This window comes from Annulohypoxylon maeteangense (genome assembly GCF_022496945.1).
Source record: "Annulohypoxylon maeteangense strain CBS 123835 unplaced genomic scaffold GGS22scaffold_6, whole genome shotgun sequence".
Lineage (NCBI taxonomy): Eukaryota > Fungi > Ascomycota > Sordariomycetes > Xylariales > Hypoxylaceae > Annulohypoxylon > Annulohypoxylon maeteangense.
The window spans coordinates 1,138,829-1,158,075 of NW_025953253.1; the positions used below are offsets into that span (position 1 = coordinate 1,138,829).

General features: G+C 48.2%; 5 protein-coding genes across 5 annotated transcripts; 3 read left to right on the forward strand and 2 right to left on the reverse strand.

Moving 5' to 3' along the window:
• Positions 1 to 20: 20 nt before the first annotated feature.
• GGS22DRAFT_160281 (Coatomer, gamma subunit) lies at positions 21 to 3,570 on the forward strand. The gene is made up of 5 exons (XM_047960901.1): positions 21 to 175; positions 243 to 553; positions 612 to 1,926; positions 1,981 to 2,799; positions 2,861 to 3,570. The coding sequence occupies exons 1-5, from the start codon at positions 100 to 102 to the stop codon at positions 3,091 to 3,093; spliced, it is 2,754 nt and encodes a 917-aa protein (XP_047820051.1). The 5' UTR covers positions 21 to 99; the 3' UTR covers positions 3,094 to 3,570.
• A 252-nt stretch (positions 3,571 to 3,822) lies between these two features.
• Positions 3,823 to 5,581, forward strand: GGS22DRAFT_125970 (Choline/ethanolaminephosphotransferase). The gene is made up of 3 exons (XM_047958341.1): positions 3,823 to 4,282; positions 4,360 to 4,502; positions 4,593 to 5,581. The coding sequence occupies exons 1-3, from the start codon at positions 3,975 to 3,977 to the stop codon at positions 5,408 to 5,410; spliced, it is 1,269 nt and encodes a 422-aa protein (XP_047820052.1). The 5' UTR covers positions 3,823 to 3,974; the 3' UTR covers positions 5,411 to 5,581.
• A 3,206-nt stretch (positions 5,582 to 8,787) lies between these two features.
• On the reverse strand, positions 8,788 to 10,114 carry GGS22DRAFT_125974 (uncharacterized protein). Its single transcript, XM_047958342.1, has 3 exons — positions 9,891 to 10,114; positions 9,490 to 9,797; positions 8,788 to 9,393 (listed from the first exon to the last, which is right to left on the reverse strand). Exons 1-3 carry the CDS (start codon positions 10,011 to 10,013, stop codon positions 8,880 to 8,882), a joined length of 945 nt encoding a protein of 314 aa, XP_047820053.1. The 5' UTR covers positions 10,014 to 10,114; the 3' UTR covers positions 8,788 to 8,879.
• Positions 10,115 to 13,342: 3,228 nt separating this feature from the next.
• Positions 13,343 to 15,420, forward strand: GGS22DRAFT_126062 (uncharacterized protein). Its single transcript, XM_047958343.1, has one exon. The coding sequence runs from the start codon at positions 13,541 to 13,543 to the stop codon at positions 15,191 to 15,193; it is 1,653 nt and encodes a 550-aa protein (XP_047820054.1). The 5' UTR covers positions 13,343 to 13,540; the 3' UTR covers positions 15,194 to 15,420.
• A 1,070-nt stretch (positions 15,421 to 16,490) lies between these two features.
• On the reverse strand, positions 16,491 to 18,951 carry GGS22DRAFT_126080 (uncharacterized protein). Its single transcript, XM_047958344.1, has 2 exons — positions 18,002 to 18,951; positions 16,491 to 17,928 (listed from the first exon to the last, which is right to left on the reverse strand). Exons 1-2 carry the CDS (start codon positions 18,463 to 18,465, stop codon positions 16,788 to 16,790), a joined length of 1,605 nt encoding a protein of 534 aa, XP_047820055.1. The 5' UTR covers positions 18,466 to 18,951; the 3' UTR covers positions 16,491 to 16,787.
• Between the last annotated feature and the right edge of the window lie 296 nt (positions 18,952 to 19,247).

The following is a 19,247-nucleotide window of genomic DNA, read 5'->3' on the forward strand; positions in this document are numbered from 1 at the left end:
TGGCCCGAAATTATGTGTTAATAGAATTCGAGAATTAGACCAACGAACCGCGATCTTCTTCAACTTTCACCCTCAATCCAAGCCGTCTCACCGCCCATCATGAGTTACGGCAAGAAAGATGAAGATGCCGACCTCGGCCTGGTCAAGGTCGACCGTACCCAGGTTTTCCAAGAAGGTACGTTTATTTCAATTCTACCTCCTAGCTGTCCTCTCCGCTAGATCGCCAGCTAAATTGTATGAAGCTCGATTGTTTAACAGTTCCCCTATCCAACCCCGAAGATGTCGCATACTCTTAACGAAGATTGCTCTCTTATTATATACCGGAGAGAAGTTCCCGACAAATGAAGCCACCACCCTATTCTTCGGTATTTCGAAGCTATTCCAAAATAAAGATGCCAGCTTGCGACAGATGGTCCATCTCGTCATTAAGGAGATTGCCAACTCCGCCGAGGATATTATTATGGTCACGAGCACTATAATGAAGGATACTGGTGGTAGCACAGACGCAATTTATAGACCAAATGCTATCCGAGCTCTGTGTCGCATTATCGACGTGAGACTACCAGACACTCTAGTAGCCCTAACCTACACGGCATACTAATGTTATATAGGCGACCACCGTCCAATCGATCGAGCGTGTGATGAAGACAGCGATAGTCGACAAGAACCCCTCAGTATCCTCCGCCGCTCTCGTATCCTCCTACCACCTCCTACCTATCGCCAAGGATGTCGTTCGACGGTGGCAGTCCGAAACCCAGGAGGCTGCAGCTTCAACCAAGTCCTCCGGGGGCTTCTCTTTAGGATTCTCATCTTCTTCCGCCTCCCTCCCAGTCAACAACTCGACTATGACCCAGTACCACGCCATTGGTCTTCTATACCAGATGCGGGCACATGATAGGATGGCTCTAGTCAAAATGGTGCAACAATTCGGTGCTGCCGGTGCCGTTAAGAGCCCTGCCGCCATAGTGATGCTAGTCAGGTTAGCTGCGCAATTAGCTGAGGAGGATCAGTCACTCAGAAAACCCATGATGCAACTATTAGATGGATGGTTAAGGCACAAGAGCGAAATGGTTAACTTCGAGGCTGCTAAGGCGATCTGCGATATAAGAGACGTCACGGATGCCGAGGTCACTCAAGCCGTCCACGTCTTGCAGCTATTCCTTTCTTCGCCTCGCGCTGTCACTAAATTCGCTGCCCTGCGAATTCTGCATAACTTCGCCTCCTTCAAGCCACAAGCGGTCAACGTTTGCAACCCCGATATCGAGGCCCTCATCTCGAATAGCAACCGATCAATCGCTACGTTTGCTATCACTACGCTCTTGAAGACCGGTAATGAAGCGAGTGTGGATCGATTGATGAAGCAAATCACTGGGTTTATGTCCGAAATCACGGACGAATTCAAGATCACTATTGTTGAGGCTATCCGAACGCTTTGCCTCAAGTTCCCAAGCAAACAGGCTGGCATGCTTGCTTTCCTCAGCGGTATTCTGCGCGACGAGGGTGGTTATGAGTTCAAGCGTGCTGTAGTGGAAAGCATGTTCGATCTTATCAAATTCGTGCCGGATTCTAAGGAAGATGCTCTCGCTCACCTCTGCGAGTTCATCGAAGACTGCGAGTTTACCAAGCTGGCCGTTCGCATCCTACACTTACTCGGTCTAGAAGGACCTAAGACCTCTCAACCCACCAAGTACATCCGATATATTTACAACCGAGTTGTTCTCGAAAACGCCATAGTGAGGGCGGCTGCTGTTACTGCTCTAGCCAAGTTCGGCGTAGGCCAGAAGGACCCCGAGGTAAAACGTAGTGTCGATGTCCTACTAACTCGGTGCCTGGATGATGTTGATGACGAGGTCCGTGACCGTGCTGCACTTAACCTTAGATTAATGCACGAGGAAGATGACCTAGGTGATCGCTTCATCAAGAACGGTGAGTACATATTTATCCATTATAGACGAATTGAAATACTAACGAGTATCCCAGAAAACATGTTCTCTCTTCCTTACTTCGAACATCAACTTGTCATGTATGTGACCTCGGATGACAAGTCAGCTTTCGAAAATCCTTTCGATATCGCCCAGATCCCGGTCGTCACCCGGGAACAAGCAGATGCCGAGGACAGGACGAAGAAGCTTACCGCAACTACGCCATCCCTAAAGCCGCCCAAGACAGGACCCACAAAGACGGCAACGACAGGCCCCGAGGCGCAAGCTTCGGCGGTTGCTGCGGCTCAGAAGTACGCCCAAGAGCTTATGGCTATCCCAGAAATGAAGGAATTCGGCAGCGTCCTCAAGTCGTCTCCTGTTGTCGAACTGACCGAGGCCGAGACAGAATATGTCGTATCTGTTGTCAAGCATATCTTCAAAGAGCATATTGTACTTCAGTATGAGGTTAAGAACACTCTCGAAGCAACAGTTCTCGAGAATGTGTCTGTTGTAGCCACACCCTCTGACGAGGAAGAACTAGAGGAAGTATTCATTATCCAAGCAGAGAAGCTTGCTACAGGCGAGCCCGGAAAGATTTACGTAGCCTTCAAGAAGATTGGCGGCGAAGGATCGTTACCTACAGCCACATTCTCCAACATACTTAAGTTTACGAGTAAGGAGATCGACCCTACTACGAATGAGCCTGAGGAGACCGGCTACGATGATGAGTACGAGGTGTCAGATTTCGATCTTGCGGGTAGTGATTACGTAATACCCACGTTTGCAGGAAACTTCAACCACGTGTGGGAGCAAGTCGGCGCCGCCGGCGAAGAGGCTGAGGAGACTATGCAATTGTCAGGTGTGAACAGCATTGCAGGTAAGTGTTTATTATTTTTGTCTTATTACTCTACAACAGCACAGCTAACTTTAGACACTAGACGCTACGGAACAGCTCGCCAAAGCACTTTCGCTACAACCGTTAGAAGGCACAGACGTACCAGTCAACCAGACAACACATCAACTGAAGCTTCTCGGCAAGACAGTAAACGGTGGAAGAGTAGTGGCACATGTCAGGATGGCATACTCATCCAAGTCGGGCGTAACAACCAAGATCACAGTACGCAGCGAAGAGGAGAACGTGGCTGCGATGGTGGTAGCGTCCGTGGCATAATAATGAAGGTTTCTGGAAAGGCGTTTCTGCAAAAAATGATGAGCGATGTCCTTTCGGTTTTTGAGGGTATCTCACCTACCTGGTAGGTTATGCATATTATTAGAGTATGGAGAAAGGGGCGGGTGGCAGGGCTTGTAGTGAGAGGACTCGAGTTGAGGTGAGCTAAGGACCGAATCCCCAATGTTTATAAGAGAAGAAGAGGGAGAGAAGAATGTCTTGGTAGGCCTTTGAGTGCCGTAACAAAACCAGAATATGAATTGATCAATAATGAAAATTGATTTGGTTCATGCCAGGTGTATCGATCGGGTGATATGAATCAATTCAGGCATTGAGGTTATACACTGACAAGGGTGATAGGGTTTGGTAGAGTCACAGGGGTTACAGTGGTTGCAGGGGTACTATGGCGCGAACTTTAGGGACCCTTGTACCCCATTAACACGTCAGACGCGCAAATCAGTCGCGCTAATTGGAACCCACTAAAATTCTTGAAGATGGGTCTTAGATTTGACACTTGTGCACAACCATGACGTTTTTTACTTTTTTCCGTTGTTCGTTGTTCGTTGTTCGTTGCCCTAGCGGATGTCAGTTCGCACGATAGTCTTTAAAGAAAAAGAACAATTCACTATCATTTCATCTAATTGATGAAGATAGCCCCACTATCGACAACAGTGTCCCTCTTTGAATCCGGACGGCTGGTATCTTTACACAAAGGCGACATTCTGTCTCATTCAAGACGGAATCATTCGCTACCATCTGTCGCTTAATCGACAATTGAACCAAAGCTTCCAGTAACATCGCCACCGCAGCCGAAGCCTTACGTTCATTAGAGAACCGAGTTAAGACATTCTTAGCCAAATAATCGACGGCATCACCAAGTCAAGATGGTGTACGTACGGCAGGAATTCCTGCCGAATCTGAAGGCGTACAAGTACTCCGGAGTCGACCACTCGTTGACATCCAAGTACATCCTAAAGCCATTCTACACAAACTTCGTCATCAAATGCTTTCCCATGTGGATGGCCCCTAATCTAATCACACTTACGGGGTTTATGTTCGTCGTTGCCAACTTCTTTACGCTGCTATGGTATAACCCCATGCTCGACCAGGACTGCCCGCCATGGGTTTACTATTCATGGGCTGCTGGTCTGTTCTTTTACCAAACTTTTGATGCGGTGGATGGAACTCAAGCGTATGTACTATCAAAACAAGAAACAAGATACTCTTGCACAAGATGAGATGATAGAGAGCTAATGTATTTCTTACTAGTCGACGAACCCACCAAAGCGGACCCCTCGGCGAGCTATTCGACCATGGCGTCGACGCCCTCAACACCTCCCTCGAAGTCCTCATCTTCGCCGCTTCCCAGAATATGGGACAGAGCTGGTACACCGTCGCCGTGCTCTTCGCATGTACGTACCCAAATCCCGAGCTTCCGAGCTTCTCAACTTCACACTATCTACCTAATAGATAGAGATAAATGCTAACAATTAGACAAATAGCCCTCAATACCTTCTACGTTCAAACCTGGGACGAATACCACACCAAGACCCTCACCCTGGGTATCGTCAACGGGCCCGTCGAAGGCATCCTCATCCTCGTCGGCGTGTACGCACTAACGGGATACATGGGCGGCGCCTCCTTCTGGCAGCAAAGCATGTTCGCAACGCTCAAAGTCCCAGAGACCCTCGGTATCCCCGCGCAGATCTACAACCTGTCCTTCTCTCAATGGTACATGGTGCAAGGCACGATCGTCCTCGTCCTCAACACCGTCGAGTCCGCGCGCAACGTCATCCGCGCCCGCCGTGCTCGCGGCGACCGCTCCCGCTGGGCCCTCTTCGGCTTGCTGCCCTTTTTCGGCACCTGGGTCCTTGTCGTCGCGTACCTGTACCTACAGCCGCTCATCCGCACCCAGCACCTTGTCCCCTTCGTCATCCTGGCAGGTCTCATCAACGCGTACAGCGTCGGCCAAGTCATCACCGCACACCTCGTCAAGCTGCCTTTCCCGTACTGGAACGTGCTAGCCCTGCCTCTTGGCTACGGCGTCATCGACAGTTTAGGCCCCATCCTCCAGGAACACGTCGGCTGGGCTTCCGGTTGGCCTAGTGCTCTTGGCTCCGATGTGTTCCAGGTCGCGTTCATGTTCTGCATGTTGGGCACCGCGATTGGGGTTTATGGGTCGTTTGTTGTGGATGTTATTGTCACGATTTGCGATTACCTTGATATTTGGTGTCTTACTATTAAGCACCCGTATGTGGAGGAGGCTAATGGGAATGGGAATGAGAATGGGAATGGGAATGGGGCGAAGAAGGTGAATTAGGTAAGGGGTTTAGAAATTGGTAATGAGGATTGGGGTTTGAGGTTCCTTGCTTAAGAAAAAGGGGGGATGAATGAATGAATGTTAGGGAAAGGGGGAAGGAAAGGAGTCGGGAAAGGGGTCAGTGACTAAAGGCTTGATACTCTCTTCTTGGTTAGAACTTCTTCCGATATGGGATATGGGATGTGGGATAGATGTCCCCTATCCTATATTTTTTACGAATTTAATGCATGGGGCTACGAATTTTGCGGGTTTGTTGCCTACGGGGCTTAGACGGAAGAAGCAATATCAGGTTTTGAGAGGAATATACACGGGGTAACGATGGGATGATGAGCGCGAAGTGTCTAATCTGCTCTACAATGTTTATTACATTGCTTAGGTACCTTACTTGTAATGTCGATGGTTGCTTGTTTAGAATTCAGTATACCCATGAGACGAAAAGGGGGAAGTTGTGATATCTGCTTGGAAGCAATGACTGGTAGATGGGAAAGGCGAAAGGCTATTTCCTGACAACTCTTTCAATTAATTCACATAATAATCTTTAACTACCTAATTCAACGTTGTATTCTTCCTAGCCGGCGCTTTTGATCCGGGTTAGGTAGATTGTTTCCCCAATTACCTCGGGCAAGAAGTGTGTATCGAGGATGAGACAAAAATAGTCGCCAATCAGAATGGAAATATCATAATCGACTCGAATTGTGGCTGTCCTGGTCCTGGTTCCGGCTCAATGTGGTACCGACCTGAGGCTACATGGCACGTGGGGATATAAAATCGAGGCACACACGTGGTCATGTAGGCGTTCCAAGATACTACCATTACGGGTTCTCTATCTGCAAGCAAGAGATGCTTTTCACCTGCACGAAGGAAATTTGTTGAGCACGAGTTCTCGAACTATACTATGCCATGCAACATACCTAGGTATCAATCACATAGGCCAATGTTCCATTATACATGTCGGTCGAGTTTCTGGCCTCTCATCACCTAACTAAGTAGCCTATTCATCACCTCATTACCTCACCAACTACTACTCCTCGACCATCATACCTATCTTATCCTCGCCACAACTAACGAAAACAGATATCTAGATAACTACCCTCCAGCCTAGATCTATCATTTAGGTCTAGAATCTATAGATAGCTATCTGGGTAACAGACAAGCACGTCCCCTCCATCGATCTGAAACGAATTCGGCTCTCTGCTCTCAGCGCGGTAGATAGCGGCGACGAAGGAAAAAGGTTCGATAGTCACAGGTCCGAGTTACAGCGGGCGAGTTACAGTATTTGCTCCGCCACTATCTGTATGATACGTAGGGCTACATGATTTCACCTACATCGCCGTTGCGCACCTGGTAGGCATATCTAGCTTACCATTCGTACCTAACCTACCATCCCACTCGCATGCCTAGACATATATGCATAGCGTAGGTAACATACCATCGACAGCTACCTACGCATTCTTCACATCCATACCTCCCCACACACATACATACCTACATCCCCATATCCCACATAGCATCCATCATCCCCTTACGCTAACGCTAACGCGCGAAACCCAGCACCGCAGAGTGTTCGAGGCGAACAGCTCTCCCCGATTTATAAGCACCACCGCGAACCCCAGAATTCTAGCCCCCCGGCAACGCATACGTACACGGTCCGCTTAATAATTGCCCTATCCCTCTCCCTACCTCTACCTCTCTCCCATCAATACCATTCTCTTCGTCGTCGTCGTCCTGCGGCCCCGTCGCCGACGTATACCCACCCCCCGTCCGCACGTAGGATTCGGCCTTTCGCGGCAGATACACCAGCCTTCCAATCTAACGCGCGGTCCCCCGCCGACCTTCGCTACCGAGTGGACGCTTGGCGCTGGCTCACCCAAATCTCTTTTTCTTTAAAAAAAATAAAAATAAAAATAAACGTATGATAGGCTTCTAAAAGCGAAAATCGTGTCAGGGACGAAACGTGGAGGAAACTCCGACAGTCGGGATTGATAAGGCGCGGGGCGAGCGATGCATACCTACCTCGCGGCGACTTGCCCACTACCTAACCCACGTATGTATGTATGTATGTATGTAGGTAGGTAGGTGAGTATGTACATAGGGAGAGACATCCAGTAGGTAAGGAAAGACAAGACACACGGGAACGGCCGGTTCGGAGTCTGGCTCAGATCGCTAGCTCCAGGGGCCGAGCTAGTGGAGTCGTATGGATGGCACGTAGGTGGGGAGGGGGGAGGCGACACACGATCTCGAACTCCGTTGATGCATGGAACGTGGAGGGGATTGGGGGAAATATTATCTGAGGGAAGTATAGCCTACCTGCTTACCTATCTATCTACATAGATAGTCTAGACGATGGCTTTACTGACTGGCTGACTGGTTGGATAGAGGGTTAATTTGCCCATTCCCCCTTTATCTGATCCGACGTCCGTACATATGTCGGCGACTGTTGAGGGAGACAGTAGATGCCGGCATCAGCTCGGCAGACTCGTAATCTTCTATGAGAATGAGAGAGTTCTTCGGTAGAACCCCTTGAACCCAAGACGGGATGGGGAGGCCTCTCGTTCCACTGCGATCCGTCTTCCTCCTTGGCCAAAGGGGCGATACGACCTATCTACTTAGTAATTCACACGAGGCGAAGAAAACGCCAGAGGTTTTGTAGATTTCTCGAATTCAAAGTCCTGCCTAGATACAAACACCTCCAAGTCCAATCCCTATAGCGACAGAAAACAATAAGTAGCAAACAAAAACCATTTCCCATCTCAATGCACGTAATAGCCCCCCTTAAAAAGCCACAATAGATCGATAGGTACCTAGATATAGAGTATTTATATAGCTTCCAGCGAACTGCCCAGTTGCTGAAAACACCAGTCAAATTAACGAGACAAGAATAGCAAGAGTGGAATGGAGGAAAAACCATGATGCTTGGTATCCTATCCTTTAATTTCGTATCCTGTTTTTGTTTCTCGAAAAAAAAAGATAATAGAATAAAAAATAAAAAGCACCCTCCCGTATAATGTACCCTCGAACCAGAAACTCCCCGTCCATGTTTGAGGTTTGGCGTTCCCGTAAATCATTTCCCTCCAACATCCTTCCCTTTGCCTTATATCTCGTACGCTTGTTTGTGACACCCGCTCGTCGCTCTCCTATCTTGCATTGTCGATGTCGGGAGAGGCAGTGGCGTCCACATCGATTCCGCAGAACGTATAGTATAGTTTCGATGCAAAATAAACCGTCCAAAAATACCCAACAACAAATGCTTCCGCTTCCATTCCTTCGTCAAACGTAAATATGTCATCTCAATAAGACTGAGATACAATTGGGTAATGTCCCGAATATAATCATCACTCTCTGTTCGCACTCCTAGGCGAATTTGAAACAGTGCGTCTCTCCCATATGTCAAACCCTGTCGCTATCTCGACCAAATCCTTTTTCCGCCGACCAAACCCCTTTAAGACCCAACTAGGCAAAACGTAGTTGCTCATAATAGCTCGTCGCTACCGCTAGCGACGCTTTCCACGATGGCCTGAAGAATGACGCGTTCTTCGAAGACCGGGCCTTGTCCGTCGCACTTTGCCTGGGACTTGAGACGTAGGCTCACATCGCCAACGTCCACTAAGCCTTTCTTAAACATCTCGTGGTTAATAATGTAGTCCCACGTAGCGCCGGCAGCTAGGAGGCGTTCGCCACCAGACTCCACTATGCGGTGACTTGGGGTCTTGTTGGCATGGTTCTGAAGGAGGTCTGAGTAGAACTCCGTGGGGTTATATTGCATGGGACCCGTAGTCGTCGTGGGTTGCGGTGACAGGGAGCCATTCTGAGCTTGGACGCTAGACGTGGCACGTAAGATTTCGTTCTCTGTGCTCATCTTCTGTAGATCGCGCTTTAGCTTTTCGTTTTCGCTTGCTGTCTGATGTTGCTGCGCTTCTAAGTTGGCCAGCTTTGCCTCGAGGTCTTTGACATGACGTTCCTTACGTTCTCGGAATGCGCGCTGACTATGAATTCGCATTACGTTAGTCTACAACTGAGTCTTTCGAAAGATATATCTCCTGCGAGATCCTTCATCCGATCCAAGTTCCGGTGTTACTCACGCAGCTCGGTTTTGCGCCTTACGACGGGATTGGGCAGGCGTCAGGTCATCCTCGTCCGAGTTAGATGCCGTCTGTCTGCTTCCGTCGGGATCCGGCTTAGCCATCGGTAGTATATCGACTTGACTATTCTTCTCCGAAAGGCCGTTTACTTGTAATTGGCTCTGGCCATTCTGGCCATGGATGGACTGCGTCGGTGGTGTCGGAGGGCCCGGAGGACCTGGGAAGGCCTGAGGTTGCTGGTTGAAATGGGCGTAGGACTCGAAGTTCTGTTGAAATTGCTCATTGTTCTGGAGCCCATCGTAAACATCCTAAACATCGCAAAAAGGATCAGTGCTCCATTGTCATGGTAGAGTCACATAGTCCTGAGGCTGAAACAAAAGTAGTAAAGAGCTAGTACTAACGTGTGGAGAGTGATTGTTGAACTCGTCTGATGCGGCTGAATTGGAATGGGATGGGGTCAAGGGAGGAATCCCGATAAAGTGATAGGGATGAGCTCCACCGTAAAAGGTATGCGAGAAATCCATTGTCTAGGTTGAATTGTAGATTCGGTCGCCGCTAAAGATCTATAATACAGATGGGGATTTGCGTAGGGGTCGCAGAGTAGCGTAAGAAGAAAAGCAAAGAGAAGTTTCCACGGCGAAACCGGCGGTTCGATGGTGTTATTATTATTTTCGGTTCTCCCAGTAATATGTAAGTCCAGCAGGTCCAGTCGAGGGAAAGCTGATGGATGGTGGATGGTCCAGTGGTCCAAGTAACGGGGGCCGGGTCCAGGTCCAGGTCCAGGGGTTATCTTTCTATTTGGCCGTTCCCGAAGCCCGGGGGAGGCTTGCAACCTGTCTGCCAAACCTGCGTAGCGTGCTTGAGGTTAACACAAGTATGCAACACAACAGCTCATGAAATCGGATAGATCTCAGTCGAGTTACTTATGCAACTAGAAGTCTCTCCGTTTCTCTGTGTGTCCTTGCTTCGGCCGACGGTCAAGATACGCCTCGAGGTATGTATGTATTTGACCAGATGGAGGGGGGGGAGTACCATATGTATCCTCAAATCCCTGGCGCCACAGAAATAGAGGAGTTGGTCTTACTAATTCTGGTAATATGCCAAGTTCCTTCGGCTGAGATGGCAAATAGGAATGGTCTATTTTATCTCCACAGACGGGAAGGGTGGGATGCCCCGTACCAACTTAACCTAGACGGGATTGTATGTAAAAAGATGCAGCAGTCGACTTTTTTTTTTAAAAATATCCCCCATGTCCCACCCTCGCTAGGTTAGGCCTAGGTACAATACTGTATGTATTCCTAGAACATTCGATGATTCGACGACCCCAGACCTTAGCGAAAGGAGAGACGACAAGTTGTTCGTTTCGAGGACAAATTTTATATTAACGACCCTACTCTTCCCTCAGTCCCTTCTTGCATTTGGGCTAAACGCTTCAATTCCCATTGGATGAATACGTGTCCGAAGCGATAGAATATGGCTCAACGTCGTGCCATCTTTGCTGCTTTAGTGATGACAAGATTTGGGAACGGCTTGCTCAATACATCAGATATAATCACGGTTGAGGCGTTCGGGAATTCGGCCCCTCCGCAGACTTTTCAGCCTTTGCGCACCTTTTAAGATCCTTCTGACCTCTTTCAATGCAGGATCTTGCACTTTGTCAGACGCAAAGACCAAGATTGGAGCTGCTGCGGTCCCCAAGTCGCGTAGTTCTGTTCAACAACAGCCATAATTGATGCGTGGTCAAAACCAACTGTTTGCGCCAAATTTCAGATAGCCTCTAAGGTTAATGGTAGCACTTTGCACTCACTAACGTTGAACAATGTTTCCTCCAGACATCCCTCAGACTTCTCAAACTTCTGACAGTCAGTTTCTGCAGGCTGAGGCAGAAAAGGGCGAGGATTAGCAAGTCTCGATCCTTCCCAGCCACAGCGTCACACCCTTGACAGTTTGTAATGGCAAGACCCGGACCCTAGTGTTTACTCATGTTCTGCGGTCATGAGCATTCCCCAAAATAGCAGGCGTAGACGCACAGTTACCTATAAGACATTTATCGAACCTCCTAAAATGTCAATCTCCTCTTTTTAGAGCCTTACGTTCGCTGCTGACTGCAAAGGCAAGGTGGCTAGGTTCTCTACTACTCTTCAATCTCACGGGGGTGTCTAAGACGCGTACCGTAAGACGTAATATGCAGAACCGTTTAACTCTATCCACGGTAGACGATACCCAAGATAACTTAAGTCCGACTGCACTGCACCGCATCCCAGCAGCCCAGATGGATTACGCTGGGCTGTGCTCTCGTAAGCAGTGCAGCATCGACACGAGTTCTCGATGTGACTGGTGGGCTCGCAACGCATCTGTATCATATTAGTTAGTGCAACTGTTGTACCATTAAGAAGTATCGACGCTCACATTATCAGATGATCTGGATACAAGTTGTATGGAGGACATCACGTGTCTTATTGTCCATAACCTGCTACACTTCGAGTCCTTGGAGAAGGCCAAGAGGTACACTTCCGATATATGCTCTTTAACTGGTTTTTCATGGACCTAACATACCACGTACATGGCAATGTACATATTGGTAATTAAACATTAGGAGATACGCATCCCTGGAACTAGGGTTTGGGAGACGTCGTGTCTGCAGAACTTGGCGATACCTGGAGTACGTCGTTCGCAAGGAAAATTCGAGAGCCGGGTCCCGATTCCGATGCCCGCAACCCAAGCAGGCCCAGGCGATAATACGGGGTTACCGTTATCTATTCTGGTTGGTTGTTTAGATGCTTAATCCCTATCTCATCTTCAACCGTCTTAGTAGAACCTCAACCGAGCTCCGGCATAGAAGTCTGACTTCTCACATGATAGCAGGGATTGGTAGATTCCTTGTTGGCCACCATGGTGAAATTAGCTCTAGAGCTACGAATACCATCTCATGCCATAACTTACTATAACAAGAGTTTTTGGGTTCGCTGGGAAGGCTGTTATATAGGTACCGGCCCTTTCGTCTCATATCCAAGGTTAACTATCGAGTACCTATGTTTGAATCATCAATAGCGGTGTCTAGAGATGGTAGGAGGACGACGTGGCAAAAGCAAACTTTGGTGACTGGTGACTGGAGGAGCTTAGCCGAGCTCATCAACAAACTTATGCGTCCATGGCCTTTATATGACTTCCAGGTAGTTCTTGGACCGGATAAGGCTCCAGTTCTAATTACAACTTAGTTTCGAACGCAAACAACATCTAAGGATATCGCATGTGCTGTAAATGGATCAGAAGGGAATCAATCGAGAACTGAATGACTTGTCGGATATGGTCATTTCTCCGTCATCGCTCTATTACCTTGCAAAGAACAGTGTTGGGAGCAGATTGGGACAAATTGAGTCAGTTAGGAGGCCATATTCCAAAGATCGGTTTGGATTTACCAGCTAATCTACCAACTGTTCAGTCCGAAGTCGCTATCATGTTTGTCTCATGATATTAGAGTCAAATGAAAGTAGATCGAGTGGGGAAAGTATTGAAGATGTTCAAAGTGCTCAAAATAACAAGATGCCATCTATTGTGCAGAAGGGGGGCAAAGCTAGGTAAATTGGCAAGTAAATTCACGACATCATCTTCTAGTCGTACCTTCCTTTTATATACTTCACGACAGCTTCCTTCCCTAAGCCTATGGCATATTACTATAACATTTCTCGTCCAAACCCACCTTCTTTTCGAATTATTTATAGTTTTAATGAAACAACCCTAACCCATAACTAGGTACAATATCTTTATAGGTTGGCAACTACGCAGTCGTTGAGATGAAAAAAGAGCACATATCCCCGTAATAGTATCGATACATCATGAGAGTTCTTGCCGATAGTTGGAAAGGGATTAGTAAAAAAGGGTAAAGCACTCTCTTTCCTTTCATCTCAACTTCTTCACCATCATCATTTCCACCCAAATCACAAAATACCTAGTCATCATACATTTCTTTCCATTCCCTGTGAATACACCCGATATTTCCCCATCCGCCTTTCTCTCTACTTGAGAGAGAGCGTGAGTCACGTCAGTCACAATGGAGATGAATATGTCCCAGCAGTCATCGCAATGCAGTTCCAGTCAGAAATATACAACTGTTGGTTCTGTCTGGCACCCTCAGACCACTCCAATGCAGCCACCGATGCGTCGCGGTCGTACTCTTCGTTCTGTTGCGCCCGACTCACTTGATCATAACCCTTCTATCGTCACCCACCATCCTGCACAATATTATTCACCCCTACAACAAAACTTTGACCGAGCCGTTAGTCCTCTTCCTCCCGATCGACAACTCTTCGCTCGCATTGCGGAATTAGAGGAAAATCATTCTTCTTATTCGACGACCATGTCTCAGCAGTCTTCCAACTTGTACCAGCCCTCCAATGAACTTGTCCTTGCTGGTAAACAAGACGAAAACACCAAGCACTATGATGGCGACGACGGATCTGACAGTGACAACGATGAAGAGATGAAGTTCAATTACCTCAATCGGATGCCTACCAAGAGCGTAACCAACCTGGCCTCCTATTCTAACCCCATGCAAAAGGCTGCCCAGAAGCTTCTCACTCGAGCCAGACAGGCCCCCTCGTCCCTTCAGTACCAGAAGTCGGATACCACTCAGGAGAATCGAGGTTTACTTCCTCCTCCTGGATTCGGTGCTGGTCTCAAGTATAATCGTTCTGACCCGCTTGGCGCGGAGGGCCTACTCCAATCTGATAGAGTCAATGAATCTGGTCTTCCCAACCGACCCCTCGCATCTTTCAACCCGAACATTAGTGATTATACCAGCCGTGAGCGCGACAGTTATCCAGCTGTCTTGTCCAAGGGACATGGTGCACCTCTCCCCCTGACTGCAGGTCCCCCTGGCCAGCGTCAATTCTTGTCATCCTCCTCTAACTCTACGAATGCCTTCCAGAAGGGAACTTCTGCTTTTAGCTCCTCTACGGGTCACTGGCAAAAGGGTTTCGACCAGCCACGCATCGCTGAATCATTTGAGGATGTGGTTCCACGTTCTCAGCAGTATCCTTCTGCATTCTTCCAGCCCCCGTTAGTTCCACAGCCTATGAATCGACAGCCTACCCCGTCACTTTTAAGCAGAGCTCCCTCTGCTCAACAATATCCCGCGATGAATAAGGGTAGAGAGAACAGCGGTAGTAGCAAGATGGTCGACACGCTTACCTACGAAGAAGCGAGAAAGTTCTTCCCCAATGGATTCCCAGCGGACTTCAACAACAACTACCACCCGATCCCAGACAACTGGGCAGAGCTCCGTCTCCAGGAGTTGGCACAACAAGAGAAGTCAAAGAATCCGATTGCATTGCAGGGAACGCACCAATGGCAGGCAACCCACCAAGCAAACCTTCATCGAGACTTCTACTCTGGCAATGCGATGATCAACCAGGACTTCGACATGGCCGTTCACGAGAAAAACAGCCGCGATGTCGCTCGCGCCGTCGGTTCTACGTTTCAAGAAGGCGAGAAGACTGCTGGCAGAGTTGACAACCGACAACTCTCGATCGATGAGATTAACGAAATCCCTACATATGAGCACGCCAAGCCTCTCTTGAGCGTCATGTACCAATCACTCGCGAACCACCCAGATATCACGCCGAACCCCCGCCTTCCCAAGTACGTCGTTCCTCCGAAGAAAAAGAAGTCCGAGGATTCGACCGAACACCATGGTTCCCGCTAATTTCTCCAAATACTCCCTCGAAGTTAATCGAAGTTTGCAATAGCATTCTAATACACGAGTTGGCTATGGGGAGGAGCAAGGAGAATTCTAACTGGCAGGATGATAACGACTGGACATGGAATTGCGGGTGAAAAGGAATATTGAACAAGTAAAAATGAAGAAAATCCACGTAACCGACGATGGCGGCCCGCCTCAAGATCTCGATACCCTTTCCATATTGCTTGTCGTCGGTCGATATCTCCGGCGGTGGTAAAATTGCAGATAATGAAAATTGTTGGCGTTGGAAATCGCGCTGGCGGTGCATATTCGTCTGACTGATTAGGAGTGTAATGGGCGTTGGTCGGTCATGATACTATGCTTCCGCCGTTGGCACGATGTGGCTGTATGGTTCTCGCTTTGTATTCACGCAGATACGATTCCCCCCTGGGTGCACTTGGGCATCCGATAGCTAATTTACGATCGCGTTCCTTTCCCTACAACCCGACTTGATTCGAGGGATCCTTCCAAGATATTGTGATGTGTGATATGTATAATTGTAAAATATCCCTTATTGCTTGAGATAATGGGGGCACGACCTACCTCTGGAAACTAGCATGTATGACCTAGCACAACGCCTCCTACGTACCATGAAGCATATTTGCCAATCATATCTCTCTCGCCTCACATAAACCCTAAGCCACATCACAGCAAATCAAACGCAAAAACCACAAAGGCACCATAGAAAATGGGAATAAAATTTCTCGAAGACAAAAAGTTCGTCTCTGCTATCCACTGCCGACTCCGACCTACTGCTCAAAAGGCATGTCGTATAACCTAACAGACTACCACGACGTATCAATAGCAAACAGCAATTGAGTGAATCCACCACCTCCCCAACTCTCCTTTTCGATGCTTCCGCGTACCGTAAATATAGGTAGGTTAGCCTTCTGATACACCATCCCCACCCCCGGACCTCATGAATCCCTCGGCAGCAAAACACCCGCGAGCCATCCCTCCGCATACTAAAAACTCACTCTGCACGTGGGATATCCTCAAAGCATCGACTGAAAAAAAGACGTAGCGTTAAAAAGACACGCGTAAGAAGAAGTAGTAAAAAAGTGAAAACATCCTAGCATTCGCACACGTAGTAAGGGGCCTAGGTAGTGGATGTAAAAAAGAAGAAGCAGACCAAGAATATATTGAGTTGCCAAGAAAAAATGTGGAAGTGTGTGTGATCCGTACGTTTTCCCCATTGCGTGCCAGCAATCGCCTGTTGAGAGAGTAACTGAGTCTAGAATGTGGGAAGTAGTAGTAGTAGTAGTGTTTTGTCATACAAAAGAATTGAATGGTGGACATGGCACCATACTGCTGACGTTGTCGATCAAGCTAGAAGAAAACATTTTGTAGTAACCCGAGCCTAGAATCAACGCCCATGGAACCCTTTCCCTGCTTCTCTCTGGCTGACCGGAACAACGTCGTCGTGGTATATTGAAAAATGAAAAAAATCTTGAGTGGGTATGCTATGACAACAGTGTAACATAAAACGTTGAAGAAAACGTGCTAAGCGTGGAGAAATGTCTCATCAACCAGCCGGCTGATAATTCGGCTTTCAGCCTCACCGACGTCGGGTTGCGGGTTGTCGATGCTTAAGACGGCTAGTTCTCCATCCCTCATACCATTGTTCTCTGCTAGCCTCACGTAATTCACCACGCCACTCGCTGAACACAGCATCCTTCAAGCGAGTGAAGTCGCAGTGCTCCTCGTTGTACGGGTCCGCGAAACCCCAAGGGAACTTGCGACCAACAACACCGGGCTCGTAAATATCGGGGCTGATGATAGACATTGGGAGGAAAGGAGACTCGTCATTTGTCTCTTCTTGAGATGACTTAGATCGACGGGTGGAGTTATTCGATCGGCGTTTTGAGGCTGGCGAGACCCTACCCTGAATTGGAAGTTCATCCTCATCCGCATCGACGTCATCATCTTCCACGATAGCAGAATCTTCCTTGTCCTCCTTAACCTCTGCTGGTTCTGCCGCTTCTTCACTCTCCTCATCTTCTTCCTCGGCCTCGTCGATTCTGCTAGAGTCCGGCGTAGCCTCGTCATCGTCGTCAAGTCCAAGCGGTTCAAGAGGATCGAAATTTGCCTTCTTAAGACTAGCCCATACTGTCTTCTTGAGGACGGACATGTGGGCAGTTGTGATGGTGTCGGCTTTTGAAATTACCGGGATCACTGTTGTCTTGCCTTGGAGAGTTCGCATGACTTGTAGATCGAGATCTTCGTCAAGGACGCCTACAATGCGGCCTGCATTCTGCTCGTGCTTCCCACCATGACCATTGGCAAATGCAGTTTTCTCAACAGCAATATTGCGGTCCAGGCGGGCGGGATCTAGGATAAGGAACACTGCATGGATGTGCGTGTCCTGGACGCCAGGGGATCGAACCACTTTCATCTCTTCAGCGAACGTCTCCTCAAATTTGCTCTCTAAAAAGGTCGACATCTCTCTCAATTGTAGGTCTACTACGTTCTTCTCTAGACCTTCTGAATCCCATAGGGTTAATCCAATGCGCTCTCCGTCAATCTCGCTCTCGAGGTAGTGTGGTACGAAGCCGCCCGAAGGAGTGGCATTGGCAGTAACTTCCTGCTCGATCTCGGTCGATCGCTGAGATCGTTTCTTAGCTGGTAGAGCTAGAGAAGTCTTGAGGAATTCGAGGAACGAGGTCTTTCCGGAACCACGGGTACCCACGATCAAGACACTGTGAATCAATTATTAGTCTTAGCTGAGTACAGAGGAAAAGAATATGAGGAAATAGAGGGGGAAAAACATACTTGAAAGGAGTAGGATCCTTCCTTCGACGAACTCTTCTCGGGCTGTTGATAGTGCTAACGGCACTACTCGCATAGCTGTATCGGCCACGGTGCGTCATGCTTTCGGTGCGGGCGTAGGGATCGACCCAAGCTCCGTTGGGGACAGGTGGTACTGGAGGACTGGCAAAAGTTGAAGACATCGAAGGACGACCAGGATCGATAGATGCTCTGGGGGGATAACGGTGAAACGAGTGGTCAGCGGTTCCAGAAACGATTGCTATGGAATCTGGACGATAATCGCCTCCAAAACTTTGTAGAGGCGGAGGAGGTTGAGCACCATTGTAGAGAGCTGGAAGACGTGGAGGAGATTTGGGCACGGTTTCCCTGTGTTGGTCTTTCTGGTGCTTCTTCCCCTTGCCGAGGTCACCCGATTTACTGCGTCGAAGCAACATCCCGAAACTAGATCGACGAGGCGGTTGGCTCATAGTTTAATTCTTCCAAAACTAGCTAGCCTGTGCTAGAAACTCAAATAGCTATCCAGACTTGGATGTCGGGTACTATCGAAGATTCAAATGATCGTATTGACGACGGGTAACGACGTAATGATGATAAGTACCGGGATCCCGTTGGGGATATGTATCTTCGTAGACGAAAATAGGTGAAAAGGTACCGCAACTAGACGGTTTATAGCTCGAAAATAAGTTCAGACTACAAGACCGGTGTTTCCTTATTCTGCCCAATTTGCCAAATGACTTTCCCGGTGAGGGGGTTGCGAAGGTGTATTCGCAATTATTCTAGTACCTCTATACGGTAAAGGAGGGCGGGCGACTGAAAAAGGGTTGTTGCTTGCGTCTGATTTGGGGAAAGAGTATCCTTCGATCTCGTATTCGATGTACCTAAAGGTGTGTGGCAGGTAGATCCAAGTTCGATTGAAAGTTCAGTGATGCGCGTGCGAATCTTAAGAATCGTACGTCCCGTCTCTTATTCCCAGTCTGAAATTGAATGGATGGTTTTATGGTTTATACTTCAATAAACCAGTTGATTAATGGGTATCTCAACTTAGACAGATTCTACTGCCGGGTAAAGAACGAGGGCAAATGGACAAAACCAAGTGGCAGACGATCAACGTAAAGTAATTCGAAACTATCTAGAAGTCGCAGAGATTAAAGTCAGCCAGCTGTTATTAAGATCGTATCGTCTTGGGATAAATTAAAGTCAACTCTATGCCGACGTGGACGAGGACGTCACGACTGACACAGAACTGATG